Below are 19,875 nucleotides of genomic sequence, written 5' to 3' on the forward strand. Positions count from 1 at the left end.
GGCATAGAAATGAAGGACTGTCCCCGCAAGTTTATTATAATGTTTCGATCAAAGTGATTTCCCAAAGGGGTTTCCCAGAGGTACGGCAGACAATGAAGGACGAGGTTGGAGAGACGGACGGGGCAGGGCTGGGGGGGGGGGGGGGGGGGGTGAGTTAGGGGTGGCAGAGGGGAAAGGAGGCCAGTAAAGAGTGGTAAGGAGGGCATCAGAGGAGGGGAGGGGAGGATGGAGGCAGTGGCCAGGGAATGGAGGCCAGCGGGGGGTGTTGGTGGAGGTGGAACAGAGGACTTGGCACAGCATGAGATAGAGACAGAGAGAGAGGCTCTGGGTCCACGAGGGGAAGGAGAAAGCAGGCGCTATCCATCAAGAGCCTAGGACGGCCCCACTGGGGAATCCCACCAATGGCACAGCCCCGCCGTCATGGCCAGAGACCCGGGAGCGAATGACTTTCAGTCAGCTGTAACCTGGAGGGAGGACGGTAATAGATGTGCTGACACACATGACATGTAGGGACTGATTACCTGGGCCTGTCTGCAGAAGAGCGCATATAGATCACACACTACCAGCAGTGACAGGGACAGCCTCCTAGCCGCGTGGGTCTGTAATTTTATATTTATGTCATGACTGTCTATGTAATTTATTTATTATACTTTCATTTGATGTTCTCTGTGCGTTTTAATTCTGTGAAGCACTTTGTGACTGTGAGAGATGCTACATTAAATAAACTTGAACTTACTTGCTAGTTAACTAGCCAGACACAGCGAATGGTCCTGGTCATTGATACAAAGTGACTAATTTGGGTTTTAACTGGTTCAGAAGAGTTTTAGCTGACTCAGAAGAGTTTTAACTGGTTCAGAAGACTTTTAACTGGTTCAGAAGAGTTTAAACTGATTAGATTAATTTTAACTGGTTTACAAAAGTTTTAACTGGTTCAGAAGATTTTAAACTGGTTTGGATGGGTTTTTAGGTCTCTCTAAAAAAATTCAGAATTCAAAAATTCAGCTGCAGCTGATTCAGAACGCTGCTGCTTGAGTCCTCACTAAGACTAAGAAAGTGGATCACATCACTCCAGTTCTGAGGTCCTTACATTGGCTTCCTGTCTGTCAAATCATTTACTTTTTTGAAGGGGCGGCTGTAGCTCAGTTGGTAGAGTGGGTCGTTCAATGATCGAAGGGTCAGTGGTTCGAATCCCAACTCCGACTGTCCACATGTCGAAGTGTCCTTGAACAAGACACCTAACCCCAAATTGCTCCCAATGAGCAGGTTAGCACCTTGCATGGCAGCTACCGCCATTGGTGTGTGAATGGGTGAATGAGAGGCCATTGTAAAGCGCTTTAAGTGCCGCTAAGGTGGAAGTGCTATATAAGTGCAGTGCAGTCAATTTACCATTTAAAATACTGCTGTTGGTTTATAAAGCACTGAATGGTTTAGGGCCAAAATATATTTCTGATCTGCTGCTATGTTATGAACCATCCAGACCTCTCAGGTCATCTGGCCAGGTTTGCTTTCTGTCCCCAGAGTTAAAATAAAACATGCAGAAGCAGCGTTCAGTTTTTATTCGTACACTGCACTGTAACTTTTATTCTTGTATTTTATGTTTCCTGCATTTTGTTTTAAATGTCCTTTTATAATGTGTTTTTTTGCATTTTGTCTTGATGGTTTTAATGTCTCATGTAAAGCACTTTGATTTGCTTTGTTGCTGAAATGTGCTTTACAAATCAACTTGCCTTCCCTTGCCTTGCCCTAACGGGTTCAGGAGAGTTTTAAAAGATTTAGAGATGTTTTGACCACAGACCTGCAGTATCTTCTCCTCCTCCTCTCTATTCCTCCTCTCCTCTTCCTCCTGCTTTCTCTTGAGCTCCATCTCGGCTTTCCTGGAGGGTGGGGGGGACAGGAACAGGCACAGAGAGGGTTAAAGCTGAGTCTCAACTGATCACTTCAACGGATGACTCATCGCCAAGGCCAGACAGGCTTTTCCTGGTCAGGAAAAACCATGAGATCACCAAACCCCCCCCCTCCCCCCCAACCCCCCCCCCACGCCTCTCTCTTTTCCCCGGCTGTCATCTCCACTCACAGCCTCCTGTCACCCTCCTCCTGCTGGCGTCTCTGTTCTTCCTCGTCTCTCCTTTTCCTCTCTCTCTCCATCTCCTCCTCGATGCGCCTCAGCCTCTCCCTCTCCTCCTCCTCCTGTTTCTTCTTCTGCATGGAGGACAGCAGCAGCTCCGAGCGCCGCACCAGGCCCTGGTACTCCGCATCGATCTCCTTCCGGGTCATCACTGTCACCTGGCAACAAAGAGGTCAACTTGGTCATCATCACAAAGGGTGACATTTAATCCCCCACACATTCACATTTACAATGTTTACTAAAAAACTTTTAGTACAGTAACTGGGTACATTTGCAAGTGTTGCAGCATCCTTCTGTCATTGTACCCTACAGGCAGATGAGATTCACTGAAAAACCTGCAGAGACGTTCGGCAAAGTTTGCGATCAAATTCTCACAACTAATTTACTGTATAACACAACTCTCAAAGTCACCAGGACAGTCTCTTGGAAAGCAGACCCACAGCTGCCATTCAATCAGCGCAAATCCCCCCCCATCGCGCGTTGCCGTGACACCCTCCACATCCAATAAGCTGACAGCGGGATGTTGATTGACAGCAGTGCACCCCCCCCTGTTGACGGGGCACATTTCTGTCAACCAATCAGCGGGAGTACAAGGTGGTCCTACCGGGCTGTGTTGTTATAGAGACAGAGACGCCCGACGGGCCGATGTGACAGAGAGACGACAGGGCCTCACATCCCTGATGGACAGAGGACAGCCATTAGCCGGGCTAGCATGTATTATTCAGCTGACGGCACGAGGCTGGAGAGGCGTGTTCAAGCGCCCTTAACACCATGGGGGCACGAGGGAGAGAAGATAATAGCTCACAGGCTAACGGGAGAGTTTACAAGAGGTAGATAAGAACGGAGGGAGGGAATCGGGAGAGGAGAGAGGGAGATGAAATGAGAGAGAGAGTGGGAGAGAGAGAGAGAGAAAGTTCAACGGAAGGGTGGAATATGAGAGTGTTACATACAGTATATATGAAGTCTCCGACGTAACTTCAGGCGAGGCACAATGTCAATGCCGGGCTAATCGGCAGAGGCTAATCAGTCACACCCCGTATGACGCAACCCACCAGCTGACTGTCAGCTGTCATAGCAGTGGTTCAGCTCGCTAGAGCGCATGTATTTAAGCTGTCAAAAGATGTCATCGTTCGCTCTTGCCATTACTGCTGATCGCTCGTATCTGCGCGCTCGCTGCTTCCTTCATTTTCCACGCGTCCTCATCCCCGGCCTCAACAATCAAATCGCTGACTCGCTGTCCCGCTTTGATTTACAGAAGTTCCGCAGACTGTGCCCGGCTGCGGCCCTGTCCGGCCTGGTCTGCCCTCTCTTCGGCAGACGGTTATGGACCGAACGATGCCCTCTCTGGTCTAGCCAAGACCACATTAACCATACGACGGCATGGTCTCATTTCACTGCGTTCTGCTCCACATTTGATGTACCTTCATGCCCGTTAACATTTCGGTTTTATCTGCATTATGGTCCATCGTGTTGAATCCAGACGTTCCAGCAGTCCCTCCGGTCACCATGGAGGCAGAGACACTAGGCTGTATCTCCTTCGGACTCCACGAAGCGCTGGCCCGTGGAGGCCAGGGACTATAATGTACAGCAGTCCCCCTGTGGCACTCTTTGACGGTCTTAGTGGGCTGAGTCATAGAGGCAGGGGGCTAGATGCCGTTCCCTCTTCCGGCACTCTGGGCCAAGCGGCCCAGAGGGGGGGGACATCTAGATTGCCGCTTTCCACATGCGTGGAAGGCAGGGGGCCCCCCGAACAGATCACACCGCCAAAATTCATATGCGTAAAAATTCAGATGCTGTATATATTGTTGCATGCTAATAATGGGTCAATTTTGACTAAAGTGATCTCGACTGAAATGTATATACACATGTATATATACATTATTAGTGGGGTCAGGATCACCGGCTGATGCTTGCTCTGAATAATAGGCCTTGTGCACCAGCTTCACCAGTCACTTGGCTTCTTTATTTCCTGCCCAATATGATTGGATTAAGTGATTAATCAGGTGTGCGCTGGGTCTTCCGCACACCTGATTAATCACTTAAGCCAATCATATAGGACAGGAAATTAAGATACCAAGTGACTTTCAGGAAGTAGTGGAGCTGGTGCACAGAGCCTATTGACACTGGTTGTAATGCTGATTGGGGCGTGGTCTGCCTTTGGCATGTAGAGCAAACTTGAGAGGATTCTTGATGAATCAGAGCCTGCAGGAAATGCAGAGAAGGAGCAGGAGGGTGAGAATACTGGGACCCTGGAGAAGGCTGGGACCCTGGAGAAGGCTGGGGCCTTAGAGAAGGCTGGGACCCTGGAGGAGGCCGGGACCCTGGAGAAGGCTGGGACCCTGGAGAAGGCTGGGACCCTGGAGGAGGCCGGGACCCTGGAGAAGGCCGGGACCCTGGAGAAGGCCGGGACCCTGGAGAAGGCCGGGACCCTGGAAAAGGCCGGGACCCTGGAAAAGGCTGGGACCCTGGAGAAGGCAGGGACCCTGGAAAAGGCAGGGACCCTGGAGAAGGCTGGGACCCTGGAGAAGGCTGGGGCCTTAGAGAAGGCTGGGACCCTGGAGAAGGCCGGGACCCTGGAGGAGGCCGGGACCCTGGAGAAGGCTGGGACCCTGGAGAAGGCTGGGGCCTTAGAGAAGGCTGGGACCCTGGAGAAGGCCGGGACCCTGGAGGAGGCCGGGACCCTGGAGAAGGCTGGGACCCTGGAGAAGGCTGGGACCCTGGAGGAGGCCGGGACCCTGGAGAAGGCCGGGACCCTGGAGAAGGCCGGGACCCTGGAAAAGGCTGGGACCCTGGAGAAGGCAGGGACCCTGGAAAAGGCAGGGACCCTGGAGAAGGCTGGGACCCTGGAGAAGGCCGGGACCCTGGAGAAGGCTGGGACCCTGGAGGAGGCCGGGACCCTGGAGAAGGCTGGGACCCTGGAAAAGGCAGGGACCCTGGAGAAGGCTGGGACCCTGGAGAAGGCTGGGGCCTTAGAGAAGGCTGGGACCCTGGAGAAGGCCGGGACCCTGGAGGAGGCCGGGACCCTGGAGAAGGCTGGGACCCTGGAGAAGGCTGGGACCCTGGAGAAGGCTGGGACCCTGGAGAAGGCTGGGACCCTGGAGAAGGCTGGGACCCTGGAGAAGGCCATTCTAGAGCAGAATGGGGCCAATGAGACTTCCTGGGGAGAGGGCTCGTTGAGAGAACGTTTCAGAGGGTGGTCCGCTGACTGAGGAGACCCTCATTCCGAGAATCTCCTGACTAGTGGAGTGATCCTCAGAGAACGTCCTGACTAGTGGAGTGATCCTCAGAGAACGTCCTGACTAGTGGAGTGACCCTTGAGAACGTCCTGACTAGTGGAGTGACCAGAGAACCTCCTGACTAGTGGAGTGACCAGAGAACGTCCTGACTAGTGGAGTGACCAGAGAACGTCCTGACTAGTGGAGTGACCAGAGAACCTCCTGACTAGTGGAGTGACCCTTGAGAACGTCCTGACTAGTGGAGTGACCAGAGAACGTCCTGACTAGTGGAGTGACCAGAGAACGTCCTGACTAGTGGAGTGACCAGAGAACGTCCTGACTAGTGGAGTGCGCAGCCATAAGATGGGCGGCGTGCTGAATGCACAGAGGGAACACGGAGGTCACCAGGAGGTGGGTTGGAAATAATCCGGTAGAACCAGGTTCTGTTTATGATCCTGTCTGTGCCACCAGCCAGCCACTGCTGTACTGTATATGTACAGGTTTGGGCCCGGGAGGAACAGTGACATGTGAGGGATGAGAGCTGGTTTTGGGTTTGCTAAAGGCTTTCTAAGTCTCTCACCGCCCGGGTTACCTAACAGGACGAAGGACAACGGAGGGGAAAGAGGAGGGGGGAGGTGGGGGTGGGTAGGTGCTAGCAGACCACAAATGGACAGAGGTGAGGAGAAAGGACCAGGACCAGAGTTGAGAGCCAGTTATACTTTCCGCATCTGCAAGTACAGAACAGTAGGTGAGGGTCTACGTGACGTGAGTCTCATCGGAGGAGGGTGTGTGCGTAGCCTCCGCGCAGACATCCGTGTGCGCCCTGTTTTTTTGTGACCGCTACGAGCTCTACGCTACGAGAGCGCCAACAGCAGCGTCCTCCGAGCGGACGGTAGTAGTACTGTAGTACTGTGTAAACAGAACCCCTACACTGTACACGTCCGCGGGGTCCGCAGCTGTCCACGAATGCGTCTGTTTGGGAGTGTAACCGAGGCTTTGGACTCTGATTGGGAAAACTCAGGTACAGAAGTATCATACCTCGGGATCGAATGTGTGATAGGGTTGTTTTTTAAAAAACCTTTTAAATGTGTGGCTATGAATGTATGCCTGAATGAATGCATGCACATTTGTATTGTTTTGTGTGTGTAAAGGTGTGTGGTGTGTGTGTGTGTGCTTGTGTATGTGTTTGTATGTGTGCGTGTGTGTGTGTGCGTGTGTTTGTGTGTGTTTTTGTGTGTATGTGTGTATGTGTGTGTATAGCTGAATCCCAATCTGAGTGCGCAAACTACCCTTGCGGCCACTCGCACTTGCGGCCTGAGCACTTAAATAACGTCAGCTGGAAGGGCCAGAGGGTGCAGGGCCGTGAATTAAATGGGACAGCACATCCAGCTGCGCGCCAACGATTCCCAAGCCAGTTTAGCTCAATGCCCCTCCCACTTTGTTTTCATTGGCTGCTGCGTCCCTCCGAGGCAGAGGCTGCTCTGACGCGCTCCTCAGCTCTCCGCTCGGCTCTGCAAATTGACCGATTGACGTCTGTTTTAATTTAATATTAATTAAAAAATGATGTTGGGTGGGATATGTTTGCAGCATGTGGATTTCAAGATCAATGTTGTGTTATCGGCAAATGTCATAATTTATGTGTGATGCACTCGGATCATGACTCGGATGCACTCAAGCACTGTGTCACATGAGACGCGGTGGACTGTGGGTATTTTCTGCTCCTAAGTCCGCGAAATTGCGGATATTCGGTAAGTGCGGTTAAAGTGCGCAAAATGGCGGCAGTGGCGCACTTGTGGACCTAGCAATTCCGTTTTGGGACTACCCTGAGCCCTTGTGGATTAGCTGGATGTAAGGCCACAAGGCCGCGAGTGCTCTGCATGCGCGATTTGGGATTCAGCTTGTGTGTTTGTGTGTGTGTGACTGTGTGCATCTGTGTGTGTGTGTGTAAGTGTGTGTGACTGTGTGTGACTGTGTACATGTGTGTCTGTGTGTGTGTGTGTGTGTGTGTGTGTGTGTGTGTGTGTGTGGCCAGTCCTCACCTTGATCTTGGCCAGCAGGGCGTCTATGGAGGCGGCCAGGTCACGGACCTGCTTGGCCATCTCCTGCTTGCCCTCCTTCAGGCCGGCCACCACCTCGGTGAAGCGCTCCATCCTCTGCTTCAGGTGACGGACCTTCACCAGCCCATCGACGCTGGGAAAGAAATGCACACACACGCACGCACACGCACGCACACACAGCCAACAGATCTTGATAACGAGACGATCGAAAATCTCATTATCTGGATGAGTGCCTTCACCACCCATCCTATTTTCAGAGATCACACTAGACACTACACAATAAGACGCACTGTCTTTAGCCATATGGCGGTGAAACATATCTCCAAAGCCGGCACCACGGCTGAACAATGTGAGCCACGGATGAAAGACTCAGACGGATTTGTGCCCCTAATAAGACAATGTTGAAAAGCCATCAAAACCTACGAGTGTGACAGAGATTAAACAGAGGAGAACGGGAGAGGAAAATACAGATACAGCAAAATACAGCATAGAAAGGAAGACAGATAGAGAAGGAGAGAGAATGAGAGGGAAAGAGAGGGAGGTAGAGAGAGAGAGAATAAGAGGGAGAGAAATAGAAAGAGATAGATAGAGAGAGAGGAGAGAGCGAAAGAGAGAGACCCACCGAGGCTTGTGTTTTCTCTTGCACAGCCACATACGAACCGTCTTCTGAATCTTAATACAGGCTACAGCTCGATATGTCATCTTGTTCTTCACTGGATAGATAGATAGAGAGAGAGAGAGAGAGAGAGAGAGATCACTTTATACAGTATATACCTTACATGCATTTACTTTGTGAATACTTTCTTGTCATGCTGATAAAGCACTGGAGAGAGAGAGGAGGAGGAGGAGGAGGAGGAGGAGAAGAAGAAGAGGAAGAAGAAGAGTGATAAACACGCATGTATGCCAGCAGCTCTGGTTTACACACAGACACAGGACAGCTCTACTCCCAATACTCTGTTAACCCACAGACAGCTCTACTCCCAATACTCTGTTAACCCACAGACAGCTCTACTCCCAATACTCTGTTAACCCACAGACAGCTCTACTCCCAATACTCTGTTAACCCACAGACCGCTCTACTCCCAATACTCTGTTAACCCACAGACACACAGACAGCTCTACTCCCAATACTCTGTTAACCCACAGACACACAGACCGCTCTACTCCCAATACTCTGTTAACCCACAGACACACAGACAGCTCTACTCCCAATACTCTGTTAACCCACAGACACACAGACAGCTCTACTCCCAATACTCTGTTAACCCACAGACCGCTCTACTCCCAATACTCTGTTAACCCACAGACACACAGACAGCTCTACTCCCAATACTCTGTTAACCCACAGACACACAGACAGCTCTACTCCCAATACTCTGTTAACCCACAGACACACAGACCGCTCTACTCCCAATACTCTGTTAACACACAGACAGCTCTACTCCCAATACTCTGTTAACCCACAGACACACAGACAGCTCTACTCCCAATACTCTGTTAACCCACAGACACACAGACAGCTCTACTCCCAATACTCTGTTAACCCACAGACACACAGACAGCTCTACTCCCAATACTCTGTTAACCCACAGACACACAGACAGCTCTACTCCCAATACTCTGTTAACACACAGACAGCTCTACTCCCAATACTCTGTTAACACACAGACAGCTCTACTCCCAATACTCTGTTAACCCACAGACAGCTCTACTCCCAATACTCTGTTAACCCACAGACAGCTCTACTCCCAATACTCTGTTAACCCACAAGACAGCTCTACTCCCAATACTCTGTTAACCCACAGACAGCTCTACTCCCAATACTCTGTTAACCCACAGACAGCTCTACTCCCAATACTCTGTTAACACACAGACAGCTCTACTCCCAATACTCTGTTAACACACAGACAGCTCTACTCCCAATACTCTGTTAACACACAGACAGCTCTACTCCCAATACTCTGTTAACACACAGACAGCTCTACTCCCAGTACTCTGTTAACCCACAGACACACAGACAGCTCTACTCCCAATACTCTGTTAACCCACAGACACACAGACAGCTCTACTCCCAATACTCTGTTAACACACAGACAGCTCTACTCCCAATACTCTGTTAACCCACAGACACACAGACAGCTCTACTCCCAATACTCTGTTAACCCACAGACACACAGACAGCTCTACTCCCAATACTCTGTTAACACACAGACAGCTCTACTCCCAATACTCTGTTAACACACAGACAGCTCTACTCCCAATACTCTGTTAACCCACAGACACACAGACAGCTCTACTCCCAATACTCTGTTAACCCACAAGACAGCTCTACTCCCAATACTCTGTTAACCCACAGACAGCTCTACTCCCAATACTCTGTTAACCCACAGACAGCTCTACTCCCAATACTCTGTTAACACACAGACAGCTCTACTCCCAATACTCTGTTAACACACAGACAGCTCTACTCCCAATACTCTGTTAACACACAGACAGCTCTACTCCCAGTACTCTGTTAACCCACAGACACACAGACAGCTCTACTCCCAATACTCTGTTAACCCACAGACACACAGACAGCTCTACTCCCAATACTCTGTTAACCCACAGACACACAGACAGCTCTACTCCCAATACTCTGTTAACCCACAGACACACAGACAGCTCTACTCCCAATACTCTGTTAACCCACAGACACACAGACAGCTCTACTCCCAATACTCTGTTAACCCACAGACACACAGACCGCTCTACTCCCAATACTCTGTTAACCCACAGACCGCTCTACTCCCAATACTCTGTTAACCCACAGACAGCTCTACTCCCAATACTCTGTTTACACAAACAGCTCTACTCCCAATACTCTGGCTGTTTTACCCATATGCACACAGTATGCTTTCACACTGGTACAGTATGCAGTGGCGGGGCATCGATGTGTTTTTTATAGCGGAAATAAATATGTTGGCTGGGAGGATAATGGTAGAAGGAACTGCCTTCAGAGGAGCTGTTAGAAACCGGCTGGAGATTGACTTCAGCCTTCACACGGGAGGAACGGATCGTAAAGCATGGGGCGCATCAAGACATGATCACAAAAGGGGAAATCAGCCCGCTCAATAACTGCTTTTAGTGCATAGTGTTCAGCAGACATTGAACGTTTGCCAGCGTTTATCAAGATACAGCACACAGCATTGGGGCTGGGTAATAAACAAATCGGTAGCTAAGATTAAGTTCTATCATTAAAGATATCACTTTAATGATCCCCATGAGGGGTAATGCTGCTGTAGCGAGCACCTCAGTCTGAAGTTCTTTCTCTGAAATAATTAAACACAATGCTATTTTTCCGGGGTGGAAAAGTCTCCTAACTTTTCTCAAGTTCTTATTTAAAGTATTTTTTGTTTTGTTTTGCTGAGTGCAGATAAAGAGCCGAAGGCCCCAAAAAATGTTTTGATGCACAACAAAGCGTGTTGACTCAAACATGAACTCTGAACTCTCACAATCTACACATCCATGTACTGTATGCGCAGCATACGTCAAGTGAGTATGAGAACACCGCTTCATCAGTGGGAAGCTGACGACACTACGCACTGGACAGAGGTCCGGGTCAGACAGAACCATGGTGGACAGAGGTCTGGGTCAGACAGAACCATGGTGGACAGAGGTCTGGGTCAGACAGAACCATGGAGGACAGAGTCTGGGTCAGACAGAACCATTGTGGACAGAGGTCTGGGTCAGGGAGAACCATGGAGGACAGAGGTCTGGGTCAGACAGAACCATGGTGGACAGAGTCTGGGTCAGACAGAACCATGGAGGACAGAGTCTGGGTCAGACAGAACCATTGTGGACAGAGGTCTGGGTCAGGGAGAACCATGGTGGACAGAGGTCTGGATCAGGGAGAACCATGGTGGTCAGAGGTCTGGGTCAGACAGAACCATGGTGGACAGAGTCTGGGTCAGACAGAACCATGGTGGACAGAGGTCTGGGTCAGGGAGAACCATGGTGGACAGAGGTCTGGGTCAGACAGAACCATGGTGGACAGAGTCTGGGTCAGACAGAACCATGGAGGACAGAGTTCTGGGCCAGACAGAACCAAGGTGGTCAGAGGTCTGGGTCAGACAGAACCATGGTGGACAGAGGTCTGGGTCAGGGAGAACCATGGTGGACAGAGTCTGGGTCAGACAGAACCATGGTGGACAGAGTCTGGGTCAGACAGAACCATGGAGGACAGAGGTCTGGGTCAGACAGAACCATGGTGGACAGAGTCTGGGTCAGACAGAACCATGGTGGACAGAGTCTGGGTCAGACAGAACCATGGTGGTCAGAGGTCTGGGTCAGACAGAACCATGGTGGACAGAGGTCTGGGTCAGACAGAACCATGAGGGACAGAGGTCTGGGTCAGACAGAACCATGGTGGTCAGAGGTCTGGGTCAGGGAGAACCATGAGGGACAGAGGTCTGGGTCAGACAGAACCATGGAGGACAGAGGTCTGGGTCAGACAGAACCATGGTGGACAGAGGTCTGGGTCAGGGAGAACCATGGTGGACAGAGGTCTGGGTCAGACAGAACCATGGTAGACAGAGGTCTGGGTCAGACAGAACCATGGTAGACAGAGGTCTGGGTCAGACAGAACCATGGAGGACAGAGTCTGGGTCAGACAGAACCATGGTAGACAGAGGTCTGGGTCAGGGAGAACCATGATAGACAGAGGTCTGGAGGAGAGAGAAACATGGTTGCAACGTTGACGGAGGTCTGGGTCAGAGAGGAACCTGGTTTCAGTGTTGACAGAGGGGTGAGCAACGTGCTGGGTGGACAGAGGTCTGGGTCAGAGAGGAGCCGATGGTGACGTACGCTTGATGACGGAGAGGCTGCACCACTGGACCTTCTTCCAGCGGCTACACACCAGCCACTGGTTGACCTTCCTCACCAGCGCCGCCAGGTGGTCCGGGTCTGACTTCATGATCTGGTCAAACTCTGCAAACTGACACACACACACACACACACACACGTGCACACACGCGCACACACGCGCACACACACACACACACACACACACACACACACACACACACACTCAATGTCAATGTAATTTTATTTATATACCTGTAGCACCATCCATAGAAATCAATGTAACACAGAGTGCTTTACATAAAAGGAAAATGATAAAAATAAACACTAGAAATGTGCAATTTGGGGAAATTGCAAGTGTGGTTGCCCATTCTGTCATTATTACTTAGTGTTGGGTGTGTGTATGGTGTGTGTGTGTCTTGAGTGTGTGCATTTGTGTGTTGGATTTTGTGTGCATGCACTTGTAGTTATTCGGTAACTGTAGGCCTTAAAGCAATACATCGCGCTATTTGGACCTTTACAAACATGTCTGGTGCTAATTCTCCAATTAGATTTACTAAATGTTAGCTGAATTGTCCAAACAGTCTACTCAGAAAGATAATACATTGACATTTATAACCTTTTAAAACTCATGCCCCCTGGGATGCAAGCATTCAGTCGAAGTGCGCATGCGCAACGTTGTGCTTAAACAACACAGTAGTAGCTAACTATTCCGGCATCTATGGATATCATGCAGATATATCAGGCGGATAGGCGCGGCGACCCATTGATCCCGCCGCAAGATTGGGCGAACTGGGCGCACCCAGTGTGAACATGGCATTAGAGTGCGGCACCATACGTTTCAATGGGGAGCGCAGTTGCCGAACAAATTGCCATACCGTGAAAAATCACAGCTTAGATACTTACATTGTACGAATCAGCACAGTTCTGTGAATGTTTTGATGTATAATATGTGTATGAGCAGTTAAAACTGTAGGAGTGCCAGCAGTTTACAATATGTGTTTGAAAATATTTCCAAAGCAACAGCTGCCACCATCTAAAAACATAACTGGAGATTTTCCCTATTCCCATTCAAGTCAATGTAATTCACTAATAAATTAATCTAAATTAAACTATCAAAGATATTGCTTAGCAATGAGGAAGCATAGGATTCCTGATGAAGCCGGTGGATTTGACATATGACACGTGTGTGTGCCGTTAGAACTGTGGGAGGAGTAGCATGGCAAACTTTTGGGGTTGCTCTAGATCCAAACCAACCAACCAAACAAACAAATAAAGTCGACCAAGTACTACAGTGTGTTGCCCTTCGGGGCAACCACACTAATTAAAAATATAAACACAGTGACAACAGGTTTAAAAGGAACAATAAAACTAAAAGCATTACAAATTAAAATATAGTGTCAAATATAATAAAAACTAAAAACAGTGCAAATTAAGAACACTAAGATATTAAAACAAGTAAAGCTATGTGGTAAAAGCAATGTTAAAAAGGTATGTTTTAAGATCTCGCTAAAAAATGACCACCGTCTCAGATATTCTCAGGTCCTCTGGCAGGGTGTTCCAAAGCCTGGGGGCATAAGAACTAAAAGCTTTCTCCCCATGCCTTAGTCCTGGTTCTAGGGACCGTTAAAAGCTCAGTGCCAGAGGACATGAGGGACCTACTGGGTGTATATTTTAAAAGCATCTGATATATATTTTGGTGCTTGATTATGTAATAACTTATAGACTAAGAAAATAATCTTAAAATCGATTCTAAAACTGACAGGTAACCATGAAGTGATTTTAAAACTGGTGTGATGTGAGCCCTCCTAGTCTTTGTAAGAACAGGTGCTGCAGCATTTTGAATTAGTTGGAGTTGACTAATCGCTTTTTTGGTAGGCCAGACAGGAGAGCCTACCAAAAATTCAGCATGCATTATTCAGGGAAAGGAAAGGTTTCACCTTGGCAATTTTTCTAAGGTGATAAAATGAGGTCCCTGTCACATTCTTTATATGGGCCTCAGAGCTAAGATTACAGTCCAGCACAACACCTACGTTTCTTGCCAGGAATTTTGTATTCAGTGACAGTGTTTTTAAGTACACCGATAGTCTCTTTCTTTCACCTTTTTCACCAATGATCAATATTTCAGTTTTGAAGTATGACAGTATGACATCCACACATTTATGTCAGCAATACTTTCTGTCCAATGGTCAATTGAGCTGTAGTCGAGGGGTGGCACAGAAATGTAGAGCTGGGTGTCATCAGCATAGCTATGGTAGCTAATGTTGTTCCTTCACATGCCATCACATAGGGGTACAGTAACATGCAAGACTGAAAAGTAAGGGCCCTAGAACTAATCCTTGTGGGACCCCACGTGTCATCGCAGTGTTCTTTGAGCTGTGGTCACCAAGGGCAACGAAAAATTCTCGGCCAGTTAAATATGTCCGGAACCAGTCAAGGGCTGGCCCGGAAAGGCCGACCCAGTTCTCCAGTCTTCTAACAAGGATATCATGGTCAACAGTGTCAAACGCTGCACTCAGGTCCAGGAGGAGAAGGGCAGAAAGCTTTTTCGAGTCAGCATTGATTCTGAGGTCAATACACACACACACACACACACACACACACACACACACACACACATGCACACACACGCACCAGAGCAGGTGAGCAGAGTGGAGTGGTACCTAATTTAGCTAATTCTGCTTCTCGCTCAGGGAGCGCCCTGCCCACTCCTCAGGCTCTCCATGTCCTTTCACAGGAAAACTATTCTCCGTGAACATTTAGGGACATTCGTTTGGGTTTTGTTTTTCAAAAGTAATTTGAGCTTGGCAAACCTGAGATCCAATATTTTACCATCTAGTTAAAAAGCGGTTGAAATGTGATGACCCATGTGGGCCTCATGGGGGAGGGACATGTCCTGCCACCTCAGCCTGACCGTGAAGGAGGTTGACCCTACTAGAATATTCAGCAGGCTGGAGAAGGAGTGTGTGCGTGTGCATGTGTGTGTGTGTGCATGTGCGTGTGTGTGTGTGTGTGTGAGGCGAGTAGCAGTGAATAACAGTACACTGAACAGTGAATACCAGTACATTGAACAGTGAATACCGGTATGTTGTACCAGTACATTAAACAGTGAATACCAGTATATTGAACAGTGACTACCAGTACATTGGGTAGCTGAAAGAAAAAGATAAGGAGGAAAGACATTTCATCAATGATTGGTCAATAATGCTGGCTTAGCAGCCGAGGGCAGGGACTCGGGGAGGAAACAGAAACTATTTCAGTCTGTCTGTCTGTCTCTCTCTAGCTGAATCCCAAATCGCGCACTTAGGCGAAAGTGCAGAGCACTCGCGGCCTTGTGGCCTTACATGCACGTTCCCGCTAAATCCACAAGGGCTCAGGGTAGTCCCAAAACGAAATTACTAGGTCCACAAGTGCGCCACTGCCGCCATTTTGCGCACTTTAACCGTCTTAACCGACTTACCGAAAGTCCGCAATTTCGCAGACTTAGTAGCAGATAATACCCACAGCCCATCGCGTCTCATGTGACACAGTGCTTGAGTGCATCCGAGTCATGATCCGAGTGCATCACACATAATGATGACATTTGCAGATAACATAACATTTATCTTGAAATCCACATGCTGCAAACATACCCACCCGACATCATTTTTTAATTATTATTAAATTAAAACAGACGTCAATCGGTCAATTTGCAGAGCCGAGCGGAGAGCTGAGGGGAGCGTCAGAGCAGCCTCTCCGTCGGAGGGACGCGGCAGCCAATGAAAACGAAGTGGGAGGGACATTGAGCTAAACTGGCTTGGGAATCGTTGGCACGCCGCTGGAAATGCTGTCCCATTTAATTCACGGCCCTGCACCCTCTGGCCCTTCCAGTTGACGTCAATTAAGTGCTCAGGCCTCAGGCCGCAAGTGCAAGGGGCCGCAAGGGTGGTTTGCGCACTCAGATTGGGATTCAGCTTCTCTCTCTCTCTCTTTCACTTCACCCATTTCTCTGTACTTCCTTCTCTCTCTCCCCTTCTCTCTTCCTGTCTGCCCCCCCCACCTCCCTGAGTAGCAAACAGCCTAACGTTGCACAAAAGAAAATGTGTGATAGAAAAGTAGTCCATGGTGTGAGGGCTAGCGGTATTAAAAAAGGCAGACAGCCGTGGTGAGTGCTAAACGTATTGGAGCGATCAGCAGTCCATGGTGTGAGTTCTAGCTGTATTGGAGCTGTCAGTAGTCCATGGTGTGTATTGGATCGATCAGCAGTCCATGGTGTGAGTGCTAGCAGTATTGGAGCGCTACACGCGCACACTCAAACATACACACGCATGCACGCACACACACACACAAACATTTCGACCTGTGCGGTCTTCGTCAGTTATCCTGTATACCCTGTATTATCCTGTATACCTGAAGAAGACCGCACAGGTCGAAACGTTGTATTCGTTTAATAAATCACTGTGGGAGCAAACAAGCAGTGTTTGTAGTGTTTGTAGTGTTTGTATTCAATTTTGCCAGTATTCGTATCCTGCACCTGTGGAATTTGTGGATGTGCGTGCACTTTCCAGCATTACATCAGGATCCAGCACTCACAGCCATACAGGAGAATGGCCTCCAGAGTGGCGTCTAAAGAAGTGGAGCTTGGTTTCACGGGGGAGGTTGGATTTCCACACGTTGCTCACGCTGTTTAGAGCTCTCCACGTGAACGCCTTCCTCACTTTGAGGTCCTGCTCCGTTGAGTTGACCCAAGAGCCCAGGTATTTCCAAGTCCTCAACCTCCTTCAGAGCAGTACCTTCAGCTGTCCTTAGGGGGCAGATGTTCCAGGGTGTTATAGGTGATGACCTCAGTTTTCTTGGCGTTCAGTCCAAGACCCACCTTGGCACATTCCTGTTCCACTCTGGTCAGGAGCTCTTGTGCTTGCCTCACGTGGTTAGAGGCTAATTAGGTTATGAAGGCTGATGTTGTCGGCGTAGTCCAGGTCTGTTAGGACGACAGCGGGATACCTTCTCCACCTCCTAGGTGTTACAGTATAGTGAGGCTGAGATCCTCCTCCCTTCTCTGGATTGCCTGCCTCAGTCCAGGACTATTATAAAGAGGAAGGGTGCAAGAGTGTCCGCTTGTAACACGCCCGCCATGATGTCAAAATCCTCACTGTTGCCATCCGGCGTCACAACCCTTTGCCCTTGTGTTCTAATACATGGTCCCTATGGCCCAAAGTAAATTGGGGGGAACACCATAGGCCTTAATGATTTTCATTATGACGCCTTTGTGTATTGAATCAAATGCCTTTTTTTAAATCAATAAAACACAGCACCGCTGTCATGTTGTTCTATCTATGATATCAGTGCTGTATCTATGATATCAGTGTTGTATCTATAATATCAGTGTTGTATCTATGATATCAGTGTTGTATCTATAATATCAGTGTTGTATCTATGATATCAGTGTTGTATCTCTGATATCAGTGTTGTATCTATGATATCGGCGACCTACACAGACTGGCCTAGACATAAGAGAAGTTTCTTCCAAAAGCATTGAAATCTGAGCGAGGTAAGAATTTAATTGAATTTAAAGTTTCAAGGATTATTGTTCAACAAGCTTATTGTTCTTATCGGGATTTGAGAAAGAGAGCGTGGAGCCATGCTTACCTTTCCAGGGCGGAAGAACACTCTGGTCAAGCCAAACTTGTAGTCATTATCATTCAGCCCCAGTGCTTTGAACAAAGCCTGCAGAGGCAGGAAGTAAGAGAACTTAGTACCACAGACACAACTGGAAAACACACTAAAGTTTCCAACCTTCTATGTGGATGTAGTTAATCAGTTGGAAGTAACACACTAATGGTGCGTTCGTTTATAACTGGGAGGTGGCAAATTGCGACTTGCTACTAGGAATGATGATATAAAACGCTGCGTCGGATATGTTTCTCAGCCCCCAGTTGCCGACTGATGCCAAGATCATATCATATCATCATCATATCATTCGCTATAGCTCGAATGCACACAGGTCGGAGGTAGGTATTTTGCGACTTGCCACCTCCGACCACAAACGAACGCACCATAAGGCTGTGTTCACAACGCAGATTTTGTCGCGTTTACGTGTTGCTTTTCATTGCTGTCTACAGTATGGAACAGCATGCTCGGAGCCTTTCAGCACGCTGCTCTGCCGAAGCGAGGCGTCTTGCATTTCATCAGTGTCGAAAAGGTGAACATATTTTAACTTTTCCGCGGAGCGTGGATGACGCGCCCTATGATGGCTGTGTTCTGTCTCTTGGCAACGAATAGCTTCGGCCAGGGACAATGCAATGCGCCTCACGTATTCAGCAGCTTGCAAAATCTGCCGTGTGAACGCAGCCCAAGTTTCCAGCCTGCTGTGCTGATTCAGCGGATCGGTTGAGTCATACAGAATGTTCCTGCTGTCTCAGCTTGCGTTTGCGCTCGCCCTCACAGAGTTGAAGGGCAGGACAGCGAGGAGCAGGCCACCTCACCTTGCAGAAGAGTCTGGGGTCCAGGCGGGTGAGCTTGGAGGGCATGTACTGCTTGTACATGTTGTAGAGCTCGTGGAAGGGCGCCCTGGAGGGGAACCCGCCCTGCATCAGGTCCAGGACCGACACCATGCCGGAGCACTGCAGCTGGGACAGGATGTGGCCTCCCTCGAACTGGTGGCTCACCATCTTCAGATTGGGCTTCACGCAGCGGATGAAGCTGGAGCCCTAGAGACGGTGAGATGGTTATCGGATATGGTACGTGGCAAATGGACTGCACTTATATACTGTAGCGCTTTTCGACCTTAACGGACAAAGCGCCTTACAGTGGCCTCTCATTCACCCATTCACACACACGCGCGCACACACGCACACACACACACACTTACAGTACACACATCAATTGTGTAGCTGCCAGTTGCCATGCAAGGTGCTAGCCTGCTTATTGGGAGTAATTCAACGTTCAGTGTCTTTCTCAAGGACACTTCCGACATGCGGACAGGAGGAGTTGGGAATCGAACCGCCGACCGTGCGGCGGTCAGTGGATGACCCGCTCTGCCTCCTGAGCCACAGCCGTGCCCCTGTCTACATATCTTTATCCGGGCATCTGTCACCTCAGAGCCTGTTCGTAACGACAGTAACCATGGTGACAGAGAAGCAAGGCTCTCATCCAGATACTTCCCAGGGATCTTCAGAGTGACCTCCTCACCCCCCAGGGGCACACTCCAGAGTTTTCACTAACCTTTATTTAACCAGGTTTAGACCCACTGGGATTCAATCTCTTTTACATTACATTACATTACAGTCATTTAGCAGACGCTTTTATCCAAATCGACTAACAATAATTGCATTTAACGTAGGAAGAGCCAATTTACTACTACTTGCTTTTACAAGAGTGACCTAGCCAAGAATGGCAGCAGTGCAAAAAGTTTCATACAAACGCACTCGCATTTCAAACACAGTGAAAACTTAAAAAACTTACAAACAATAGATGAGCTTAAAAGCGGCAAAATACTAAAGGTTGCTTATAATCCTATACAATCCTGGGCCTGGTTTAGATTGTATTCAAACTCCTGCTGACCTTAGTGCGAGACCTGGTCATTTAAATGTACGAAGCCTGTTACCAAAAATTGAATCTGTATGAATTTGGGTGCAGACAACCAGCGCTGATATCA

General features: G+C 48.9%; 1 protein-coding gene across 1 annotated transcript in view; it reads right to left on the minus strand.

Annotated features, from left to right (window-relative positions):
- Positions 1 to 19,875, minus strand: part of myo6b (myosin VIb) — an 85,157-nt gene that overhangs the window by 18,429 nt on the left and 46,853 nt on the right. The window contains exons 20-26 of the mRNA XM_084450695.1: positions 18,704 to 18,928; positions 17,868 to 17,945; positions 12,243 to 12,372; positions 8,020 to 8,110; positions 7,380 to 7,530; positions 2,075 to 2,283; positions 1,796 to 1,874 (exon numbers count right to left, since the gene is read on the minus strand). Coding sequence (XP_084306821.1) covers positions 1,796 to 1,874; positions 2,075 to 2,283; positions 7,380 to 7,530; positions 8,020 to 8,110; positions 12,243 to 12,372; positions 17,868 to 17,945; positions 18,704 to 18,928 — 963 coding nt within the window. The remainder of the gene's footprint in view (positions 1 to 1,795; positions 1,875 to 2,074; positions 2,284 to 7,379; positions 7,531 to 8,019; positions 8,111 to 12,242; positions 12,373 to 17,867; positions 17,946 to 18,703; positions 18,929 to 19,875) is intronic.

The sequence above is a fragment of the Borostomias antarcticus genome (assembly GCF_949987555.1).
Source record: "Borostomias antarcticus genome assembly, chromosome: 16".
Taxonomy (NCBI): Eukaryota; Metazoa; Chordata; class Actinopteri; order Stomiiformes; family Stomiidae; genus Borostomias; species Borostomias antarcticus.